At 24.6% G+C, this 12,111-nt stretch overlaps 1 protein-coding gene across 2 annotated transcripts; it reads left to right on the top strand.

The window, feature by feature from the left end:
- Positions 1 to 2,995: 2,995 nt before the first annotated feature.
- LOC135928248 (ELMO domain-containing protein 1-like) lies at positions 2,996 to 7,798 on the top strand. 2 transcript variants are annotated; one of them, XM_065464652.1, is made up of 6 exons: positions 2,996 to 3,120; positions 3,169 to 3,431; positions 3,471 to 3,613; positions 3,763 to 3,834; positions 6,632 to 6,885; positions 7,300 to 7,798. In XM_065464652.1, the coding sequence occupies exons 1-6, from the start codon at positions 2,997 to 2,999 to the stop codon at positions 7,437 to 7,439; spliced, it is 996 nt and encodes a 331-aa protein (XP_065320724.1). In that variant the 5' UTR covers position 2,996; the 3' UTR covers positions 7,440 to 7,798. The 2 variants fall into 2 exon arrangements, with proteins under 2 accessions (XP_065320724.1, XP_065320725.1); XM_065464653.1 differs by lacking the exon at positions 2,996 to 3,120 and having other exon boundaries at positions 3,261 to 3,324; positions 3,363 to 3,431; positions 7,300 to 7,793.
- Positions 7,799 to 12,111: the final 4,313 nt, after the last annotated feature.

A 12,111-nucleotide genomic window follows, 5' to 3' on the forward strand; every position in this document is an offset into this window, starting at 1 on the left:
TCCTTAATTTATGAGTTTATGCTTGAAAAATAAATGCTTATAAATATAATTAATTTTTCACAATTTTGCATTTTGGATTATTTACCATTAATTACAGATTATTATGTTAGTTTTATTTTATGAATAAATATTTAAATTACTATGGTATTAAACTTAAAATATTGAACTTAAAGGGGGAGATAAATTTTAATAATAAGATTATCGGATACAAGAAAGATACATGTTCTACATTTAGATTTTTAAGGTAGATTTAGTATACATCAGCGAGGAAGCGTCCATAAAAATAGGGAAGCTTTATTTTCTTTAATTTTTATTTTAAAAATTATAATTATTACTGGAATATTATGTTAAATAAATTAATACTATAACTGCTTTTACTAAATTTAAAAAAATTAAACTATTTTTCACTGCGTTAAAAAATTATCGGGAAGCAAAGTTAACATTGCTTATTTTTTTTTTTTAAAAATAAAAGAAATATTTTAATTACAATAAATATTTATGATAGCTAATTTTGAAGTTTTTGATGATAGTTAATGAAATAAATATATTTGATGTTATGGAACACTAGTGTTCTTAAAAGCTCATTTGGATCAGTTTTTTTAAAAATGGCCCGTTAAGATTTAAGCCAAAATAATATTATTCAAGCCTTGAGATTTTGATCATAGTTGGCTGCAAGGTTCTATTCATCAAATATCGAGGCTTGCATAATTTTATTTTGGCTAAAATCTAATTTAGACAGTTTTTAAATATTTTCAAATCGGGCTGACACATCCTTAAAGTAAACATAGAGGAACCAAATGTTGTGTAATGGTACATTTGAAAATTAAGCGTTGGGGGAAGCTAAGAAAAATATTATTCTTAAAATTTTGTATTTTTTTTTAAAGAAACCTCCATCGATTTTTGTAAAGACAATAAAAATTTAGACGTTTAATTGCAAAATATTAGTAAAAACATCCTTTAATTCAAGAAATTTTGATAAGAAACAATTAATTATCGAAACTTTACAAAATTTGAATATGAAAGATATAAGTGGCTTACATAAGTCCAAACATTTCATCCAAATTTCCATAAATGTTTATTGGTTATTGCTAATTAAAATGAAACTTATTCTCATTTTTTTCCAATTGCACAACATGCAACCTGAATTAAAGATAGTATGTCAATTTTTATTTTTTTTCTCCCAGTCAATTGCAACATTATAGAAAAAATATTTAAAAAATATTATTCCTCCTATTTTTACCATCCATTCGAACAAATTCCTTTTAATCATTCATTTTAAAAATATAAAATTATTTATAACAAGTAAACATATCAATAAAATATGTTCCTTCCAAGTTCCAAATATGATATTTATGTTTTTAAAAAATATTTATGAACAAATTTTCCTTTATTATTTCAAAATGAGACAATAATGGTATTTTTAGAAAAGAGATTTACTTAAAGCCATTCTTTTAAACCTTTTTCATTAAATGAATTGGATTCTTAATTTCTTTCTAAACCCTATTAATCTAAATATCCACATAAAAAATTAAGATATTTGAATATTAATTTCTAAAAAAAAATCACAACTTTATTTATATTCAAAAACATGTTTAGAGATATTTTTTTTATTAAAAAAATATAGATTATATCGTATTATAATATATTTTGCAATACCATTAATGAACAAAATTATTTCAAGCATTTTTTAAGTAACTTTATAGATATTCATCTGATTTTTATTAAATAAAAAATTTTATTTTAATAAATACTCATTTTAATTTAAAATGAAAATTTGTCCAAAAGAATAATAAAAAGGGGAATGACATTTTTTTAATATTTTTTTATAATGTATGAATCAAATGAGAACAAAATATTTTAAAAAAATGTTTACGTATTTTGGGCTCTCATAGTAATAGTTTGTTTGAAAACAAAGTTAAACCGTGTAAATAGCTAGCGTTGAAATCATGTAAATAGCATACGCTCTATTTGTAAGCAATAAAAGCGAAATATTTATTTGCTAATTTTATTATCTACGACATCCTTGGGCCAAATTTTATTTCGGAAATATGTCAAAACCTGTGTTCCCATGCCAAGGAAATACCATTATTATAATGGATGAGGGTTAAACTTTCTTATTTAAACTAATAGGCTAGATAGCGCCTCATTTTAAAGCCTCGAATTTTGTAATATTTATGGGCCTGAGATCGCAGGCTTTGGTGTGCTTTTGAATTTTCATACAAGAAATATTATAAATAATAATCACTAAATTTCTTAATAACCCCCCCCCCCCCCGCCTTCTCAATAAATAAATACACTTTGGACATAATAGGCAAAGGAGGGAAAAAAATATTTTTAAAAAGTATAAAGCTAATTATTTCAAAATAAAAAAAAAGTAGAGCTAAATATTAGAATTCATGGGATAAAAACTACCTAAAGCCATTTCCCATTAAAGTTGAGTATGCGTCACCATTTTGATTTTACAAGATTGGGATAAGGTATAATAAATTTCCTATATATTTTAAAAAATTCGATACAAAAATATAATATATATAGTGTTTCATCACATCATAATATGATGATATATATATATAGTATTTTCTCTAAAGTGAAGTAATAAAATAAAACAAGAAATAAAAGTAATTGCCTTTAATAAAATGTAAATTCATTGATTAAAAGCAGTCATGAGAATAAACACATTCGTAATAAATAACACATTCGTAACACATTTAGGAACGAAAAAGTGATTTACTATGGATATTTATTAAGATCCTAAATTGTTCTATAGAAATAAAACTAAGAGTTTAAACGAAAGTCATCTGCCTAACCTTTAGCACTTGCTAACATGATTTTCAAATTTGATATTTATTTATACTTGGTAATTTCTATGCTTACTTATTCTAAAGTAAAATATCGACCAAATTTTTTTCTGATATAATGCCATCTATAAATAATACATTTTCGATACAAGCATATTTTTTTAAAAAAAAATTTTTTATGCTTGCCGTATCAACATTATGTTTAGAAGATTGTGGAAATGGATAATACATAAATTTACAGAATTAACAGAAGTTGAAAGGATATTTTTGCTCAATTCAAGACAGTCCTGTATTAAATCTTATGACACAATACATAACTTAGGTTAGCCATATTTACCTTGTATAATATATATACATATCCTTTATCTAGAATATAGTATGGAAATGTCAACTAATCATAAAGAAATTATTTCATATAACTCTAGCTCAGTTACCTCTATTAAAACTATAGAAAAATATTTGGCATCCAAAAATATTTCACTGCATATATACTCTCCAGATCTTTTTTACAGATATTGCATGATAAGTTTAGATAAAATTATGGCTTATAAAGATATTTGCAAGGAAATTGAAATGGTTAGAAGGATACCTTTTGCAGAAAATAATATAATACATCAAAATATGCTAAAACAAGTAATTTAATATATGAAGTTTGAAATTGTGAAATTTTAGTTATGGACAAATCTTATGTGTTCAAATGGTAGCAAAGATTACCCTGGGTTTAGAGGATCACATTGGATGGACATTGGATTTCAAGGTGAAAATCCTTCAACAGATTTTAGAGGAATGGGAATTTTAGGCTTAATGAATCTTTTGTAAAAAATAAGATAAATATTTGTTAACAAATGAAATTTTGTAAATAATTTCTCATATTTTTAAATGCTTATGATATTAATAACTCTGTAAATAAAGTGCATACTTTAATTTAAATTATGATATTTGATTATGAAAAAATAATTTAAAGATTTTTTTCTGAATTCCATGGTACTCAAGCTCAACAAATTGTTCAGTACTGTTTAAAACCTCAAAATTATAGGTATAAAGATATAAACCTAATACACAATAATACTATCAATATATTTGACTTTTTATTTTTAAAGAGTTTTATTTTTGATCTTAGGTTCAAAACAAATTAAATATTTGAATAGTTAAATATTTTTTACAAATCTAATTTTAAAGCAGTTTAAATGGTAAGAAGATATTGGTCTCAATGTTTATTTGTACACTTTGCTTAACTCAAATTACTCAACAAATACTTTATATGGATTCATCTTGTGAAAATATAAGAGAAAAATCCATCCTTTTATCATACATAGTATTTCTGATAAACCATTGAATTATTAAATCACTATACATATTTATATTAGGGATGTACAGGTATTTTATATTGGATTTGGCCAATATTTCACCCTTTTAAATCGGTTATTGGCCTATATTATAAATTTCCCAATATGATAAAATGGCATCTTAATTTTTTAAAAGATTTCCTCAAATTTCATAATATATTTGTTTATTTATTATTCAAATGGATTATTGTTATTATATAAATAAATGATTTATCAATAAAAATATTTTCTTTTAGTAGATTTATAAAAAACATAACTAAGCATTATTATGTTATGGTATAGTTAAATTATAGGTTTTATACTATTAAAAAAAGTATAAGATGATAGATGTATGTAGAGACTCAAAATAGCTCCACTTATGCCATTTTTAAAAATCAGCTCAAATGAAGTGATTTTGCCACACTTGATGTATTCATTAAAAATTAAAACGATTAGTATGTTTACAGAATACAAAATCACATATGATATCAGATCAGCCTCCAAAAAAGTCATATTGGTCACATAATTTATATTATATTTAAATTAGACTTCTAAAAATCCCAGCTTGTGGGCCAAGGCAATTTAAGAATGTTATATCTGCTCAGGCAATTTGTACATAATTTTTTTTAGGCTGGGCTGGACAATTTATACTTAAAAATCTTGAGTGCCTTGCAAATACTAATTTTTTCTAAAACTTGATGGCCAGCTTAGGCATTTAATTTTGTTATATTTTTTTTAATTTAAGTTAATACTCTGATTATATTAGTTATATGCTTATCTTTTGTATAAGAGATATCTAAATACTATAAATAATATCAGTAAATAAAAATTAAAAGTTATGATATTATCCCATTATAAATTCAAAATTTTTTGTAGCATCAATTATTTTCAGTCTTGTTAGCTGTCGTTGTGCTAACTTGTATTGTTTTTTTAATAATAAAATTTTTTATTTATTTATAATATATATAAACATATTCCAATCGGACTATAATATTATATTATAAAAACTCATACTATTAAAACGGATATGGGAGTGCAAGTTCCCAAAAAACATGAGTAGTTTTAAAATGGTTATTTGTATATTATGTTTTGTTCAACGATTCGATCTTTAAAAACGGCTACCCCTATATTTTAACCAAAAAAATATTATGCAAGCCTGGAGATTTTACTCGTAGATGGCAGGATGGCATGGACAACTATTCACGAAATCTCGACGCTTGCACAACATTATTTTGACTAAAATCTTAATTTACAATTGCATAAATCATGCCAACATCACCAATTTATATTTTTGTAATTTAAATCATTTTTGGATTATTTTTTAGTACAAAATATAAAATTTTTGAATAGCAAAATTTTTACGGGTTGGGCCAATGTATCGCTAAAATTAAAAACCATAGTATCTTTGCCTGTATGATATTATAAATATTTTAGTGGAAACACTCTAAGCTAGTGTTGTTTAAAACTCGATTTAAGCCTATTTTTAAAATATAGCTAACTTAATATTCTGTTGGGAAAAATATTTTTCAAACCTGAAGATTTTGCTCATAGATGGCACAAAGATTAAGGCATTTATTGGCGAAAACTCGAGGTTTAGGCTATATTTTTCTGACTAAAATAATGAGTTAGCCTTTTTTTAAAATCGGCTTTAAATCAAGGCATTTAATAAAACTAACTCGAAACTAAGGGTGTACCTATACCACTTTTTGGAGGCCGATTCCCGGTATTAAATTGATATCGGCCGATTACCGATCCTATAACATCTAATTTTGTATTCTGTAAAGATACCATTGGTTTTAATTTTTAATATACTTTTTATTAGTATAGCATCTATAATTTAACTATACCATAACTTATGTCATTTAAATATATTATAGATCAATTATAGTTTATATTCAATTCAATAACAATTCTAAGAGTATATAAAATATTTTCATTGTTAGATCACTTTTATATAATAAGTAATAACATTAATCTATATACATAATAAGTAATAAACAAATATATTATGAAATTTGAAAAAATATTTAAAATAATATTTAACATTAATATATCGAAGATTTTTATTTAGAAATACCAAAATTTCCATATCAGGTCAGCCTGCGACGATGGTAACTGTCAATATCACCAGCTTCACTAAAAACAGATTCTGAAGAGATTATCGCACACTTTTTATAAACAGAATGCCCAAAAAAAATTACAATATGGCAGAATGTTTATTAATTAATTATTATTATTAAAAAAACATACATAAAAATGGATTTCGATTTTATTTTTAAAAATAAATGATTTTAGATATAACTTTTTAAAAAAAAATTTATAACATTTTATTTTTGGTAAAGACGCCATTTATATAAGATTGGGTCGGAATATTTTATAATATTGACCAATAACCGATATTTTAAAATGGGTGAAATATCGTCCCGATCCGATAAAAATATCGTTGCATCCCTACTCTAAACAATTATTTATTTAACAAATTAACTTTTAAAAAAATAATGATAAAAGTTATCCATTAGCAATAGTCGGAATCAATTTGACATCCATGACTAGGGATTTGTTCATAGATGGCACTTTAAAATATTACTTTTACGATTGCCACTTCGAAGATTCTTTGGACCAACGATCCTTAACCTTTTATAACCATGATGTAGGTGAGGGTACTGAAATGATAAGCGAGGAAATCCAATGCCCTACTTATTTTGACAAGAAGCATAAAACCCTTTGCAACATAGATCTCATAGAATTTCACAAGATATATTGTAAAGATATCTCTCTCCTTTTCATTTTTCATAATTAGTATTTACGATAATTTAGTTAATGCACAATAAATAACTTAGTAAAAAAATGTTTTTAATCATATCTCACTCTTTCAGTATTATAGACATATCACCCATATCCCACATCAAGCCTTATATTTGTAAAAAAAAATCCCCATATGTTATAAATTTTTGATTTTCTAATGAATAGATTGCTAAGATTGCATTTATATTTATGGAATTTCTTGATGCTAATGTTATTCTTTAAATCTTTTTACAACTCTAAATCTAAAAAATAGTTATTTTCATATAATAAGCACATTTATTATTTTAAAAAAATGTTAAATCTAAATTATTGTTTAATTATCATTATTAGTGGGTGGTATTATAATTTAAAACTTTTTTTCTTATTTAAAGCGTATTTGTTACTCTCCTTTCACCACTTCTGGATTTCCCGCGAGCCCAGAGATATAATGGAATTTTCAAGAATCCGTGACGAATTTTACGATTACACTGTCTCCCAAATTATGTCACAACGAGTTACCGATATAAATTGAGGAAAAAAATATTATTCATTCCTTCAAACATACTCAGAATAATTTTTTTATATAAGTTCTATTACTTGATAAGATCAAAATTTATCATTTGTATCATTAAATTTGCTACTTTCTGATTATTATACAATAAGATTCTTATACAATATTTTTTTGCGATTTTATCTAATTATAAATGGTTAAATTTGCTAGTTCGCGCGACCCTACTTATATAGATGTGATATTGATTTTTAAGATTTTCACATCCGTCATATTATATTTATCAATTCCTATAGTTATAGTGCGTTCAAATTGCGCGATTTTGACGCTTACATTAATCGCAAATAATGAATTTCGAATTGGCGCAATTTTATCGTTATGTCGCGATTTTATTTATTCATTTTGAATCGCAAACGCTCAAAACTAATATTTATATCAGCTAATATTCAATCACCTTTGTTTGAATATTTAGTAGAATATTTTGAAATCAAAATTATTTATAATATCTATATTTAAATTTTATAATTATCTATTATATTCGTAGGCGAATAGATTGTTGGATCAATGCTAAATATATAATGAGAATTAAATATATGTAAGGCTTGAACGAGCTTTGGACCAGGTCTATTTTTTGAAAATTTGGGTCGTACTTAGTAATTTCTAAAAAAAATCGGGCCATGTTAGGTTAGGCTTATTTTTAAATATAAAATTTAATTTTGTGAATAAAATTTAATTTTGTGAATAAAATTTAATTTTGTGAATAAAATTGATATTTTTTAAAATTTTGCATGAGTCAAGGCATTAATATTTTTTATTTATAAAATATTATTTTTACAGTTAAAAATGTAAGTAAATTTTTATATTTTTTTGCATTTAAATCATTAATTGAAAGCGTATTTATGAAATATATTCTATTTATTTTTAATTTTTATAGATAATGTTGATTTAATTGTCTGGCTCTGGTAAAAACTATTTAAGCCGGGCCCGGCCTCTAATATAATTTAAAAGTATATAGTTAACAATGAATGATAAAAAAATATAACGTAAATTGTGAAATAAATGAGTGCTTCAAAAATAGTTTTTAAAAATAAAAAGTGGCACATTTTTTCAAAAAGCAACATGGAAACAAAATCCTTAAGAAAATTAATATATATAAATAACGTGTTTTCAAAAAAGAAAGATTCATTTATTTTACACAATCTTATAAATCGGTTGGGAATAAAGCCAGTATCAGAATTATTTATCAGCCTAGAAGCGATAAAAGTTTATTAGGATATTAGATCAAATGAAAGTTAATTAAGCCCAGAGATATGTCTAGAAATTTTGAAGAGTCCAGTTTAAATAATATTAGTATTTTCTAAAAGTTTTAAAATCTCATAAAATTTGATCACGGTAACAATAATAATGAAACTGAAAAATAAGTTAAAAGGAAGAAAATCATTCAAAAAAAATACATGTATACTATTTGTAATTTTTAATATTTTTGAAAATAGGTGTAAGCTAGCTTTATGTTAATAATTGCTTTTAGATTTTCTTCCCAAAAATAAAAGGATCTTCTGTTCAGAAACAAGTATGAAGAGTCCATTGTACTTTATAGCTTTATAGAGAATATTTTTCTATCAAATATACAAGAATTATATCATCGCCAATTTATCATGCAGTGAGGAATAATTTAAAGATAATCTTTATCTCATAAATTTGATGACAAATTTATATGTCAACAACTTTTATATAATTAGTTCTATATTCATATAGGAAAAAAAAACTTTGCTGGAGATGTGAAAGCATCTTTAATATAAACTCAGCCGAAAATTGCTATACATATTATCTTTATTTAATGACGACATTTTATTTAATTTTTTTCAAACTAAATTAAGGAGTTGGTCTAATACAAATATAGAGAATATCTTTATATTGTATATTATACAGATAACCAATTCATTAAATATGAAATCCATTCTTACTCTTTTATGGGAAAATTTTATTACTGATGATCATTATAATACATTTTGAAAGCAGTCTTAAAAACACACAAAACAATCAAACAATATATATTTTTTCTAATACAAAGCGTATTGATATTGTCATAATAGTAATTTTTAGTATTATTTTATAAAATAAAATTACTGATATGTGATCTATAGCTCTTATGCCCTCTATCCTTGAAGGTTCAACAGAGCTATGCTAGGTAATCCGAGAACTACAGTATAATTTATTTACTTTATTTTATGGATTGTAGGTGGCTGATTTAAGTTTAAATTCCTTAGTGTAAGTCTTAAAATATTACTATCGATATTGAGAGATTTAACGTTTATATCTAATGAATTTCGATTTATCCTAAAGAAACAAAATTTAATATATATTATTCAACTTCTGGTAAAATAAGATGTTCAATTTGTATATTCTAGTTCGAATAGTATTGTTTTCTTGATGTTCTATTATTATCATTTGTAGCATCCACTTACACCGGAAAAAACATTAGTTGAATTCTAAAGAGGTATTATGTTTTGAATAAACTGTTCCGTTATTTTTGTGAAGATTTACATTATTATTTTTGGTGTAATGAATTACAATAAAGGGAAGTAATTTCTAATACGTGTTTTAATTCAATTACTATTGCGATTTGATTCAATATCAGTAAGTAATTTCTAAATTCAAATTAATTACTAATTAATTTTCAGTTATAATATAACAATAAGTAACAAACATATCGTTGGAAAATCGATTTAAAAATATTAAGTATTACAGTTTGCATATTGATTTATTTCACATCATTAGTTCCTTGATTGATTGGACATTAGGAACTTTACCCAAATATATAAGGATTTAGTAATTATAGTGACTGCAGAGTTACATCTAATATATATGTATTAGAAGCTTATAAAGAAATAAAATTGTTAAACGACTATGAGGCCACAAGCTTTGCCAAAATTTATTTACAATCGAAAATAGAGAAAATCTGCTGGTTTTATTAATTGTACTAATGTTAATAGAAACCATGGCAAGCACTTAAAAATATTTAATTTACATTAATAAGAGCCAGTTAAAGTCAACTATAACCGATAAAAGATTGAAGCTCTTGTGGTGTTATATAATAATCAGAAAAAGAGTAAATTTATTTTTAATGGCTGTTAATTATCTTTAAAAATATATCCCTCTTTATTATATACTATAGAATTATAATATAACACAAATATAAACTATATGCAAAATTAAGGAATAATTAAACACCACAAGAGAACATTATAAATAATTAAAGTGTTTTTTTAAATATGGTCTAAAAATAAAAAGTGATAGAATGTTTTTTAATACAAAATTTTCACATAATATAGGTATGCTAGATTAAATGATATATTTAATTCCATGTTTATTACATTAAATTTAATTTTAACAACCTTTCTTTATCAATTGGAATTCATTTCAAAATGTTACAGCCTATATTATTCTTAATATTTGAGCGCAATTAACAATTTTTTCTATTTATCGGATAATGATATCCATAAGTTTTCTGAAAACATCGTTGATTATTATATAAATGTAGATAGTGAGGCAATGATTAGCCAAGTTCAGAATGCTGTTTAACATTAAATAATATCTAAAATTACAATTTAAATCTTTGATTGATTCGCACATAAAAATATTTGAAAATTAAATATATAATTGCCTTAGGAATTTCACAAATAATTAATTAAATGACTCTAGTTATTTGAATCAAGGTTGCCTTATCTTCCTGGGCACTCATCTTAAAGTTTGTACTGTGGCTTTTAGAAATGTAAATATTATTATTGCTGATATTTCTATTGTTTATAAAGATATTTTTATGCGTATGAAAAGCTTCTTTCATCTTTTTTCTTGTTCATAAAATGGGTTCTATGAGCAACGACAATAAAATAACTCAATACGGCTATGACCAGCATTGGAAATCCTACGATTAGTATCTCGCTTAAAATCTCAAATATATAAAAATAAAGAAATTTGGTTGAAATAACGAATTCCAATAGGTATCTAATCTAAACATTAATATATTGGCTAATGTACATATAGGATCGTAGAATTACTTTCACCTAAATTGGGCTGAATATTTGAATAATTAGAAACATTTTAAAGTAGCCATTGTTCGATATATTTATTTCATAATAAGTTGTAAAGTAATTTTTCATGATCATGAAATGGACATTAATTGTGCGGTACCAAAATGTCGCTCAACTTTCTATAACCAAAATAAGGGTTATGATTATCAAACATATCATGGCATTCTTTAATGCATATAGCGAATTCTAAATTAAACCCTATTATTCTAAATATATAGATAAACATTCATTAAAACTGTTTAACGAATTGAAATTTAATTGAACCACTACGTATAAAAGATAAATTCAAAGATTTGATATAGTATTTTGGTAGGAAAATACGGGGTAAGAAGTATTTGAATTCGTGGGCAGTCTTTATTGGTGGAGGGATATAATGGAGAGGATGATAGATTAGGTAGAGTGATGTGGTGATTGGTGCAGGAGATAATGAAAAGATGGGTGAATAATGATGATGTTGGGAGGATGAAAATGATAATGAAGGAGGGGTGGTCATTTATTGAGGGTGTCGAGAAGTATCGTGACCGTTTAGTATTGAAGTCAGAGGTGCAGAAATATAGTGTCGGGGGACACATTGCAGGTGAATTGCTGTTTATATATTTTGAATG

This window comes from Gordionus sp. m RMFG-2023, chromosome 4 (genome assembly GCF_954871325.1).
Source record: "Gordionus sp. m RMFG-2023 chromosome 4, tfGorSpeb1-WG-v2, whole genome shotgun sequence".
Classification (NCBI taxonomy): Eukaryota; Metazoa; Nematomorpha; class Gordioida; order Chordodea; family Parachordodidae; genus Gordionus; species Gordionus sp. m RMFG-2023.

Coding starts and splice junctions, on each gene's coding strand:
- LOC135928248 (XM_065464652.1), top strand. CDS start 2,997: ATGTTTAGAAGATTGTGGAAATGGATAATACATAAATTTACAGAATTA. Junction 3,835..6,631: donor TTAAAACCTCAAAATTATAG/GTATAAAGATAT, acceptor TAATGATAAAAG/TTATCCATTAGCAATAGTCG. Junction 6,886..7,299: donor AGAATTTCACAAGATATATT/GTAAAGATATCT, acceptor TCTTATTTAAAG/CGTATTTGTTACTCTCCTTT.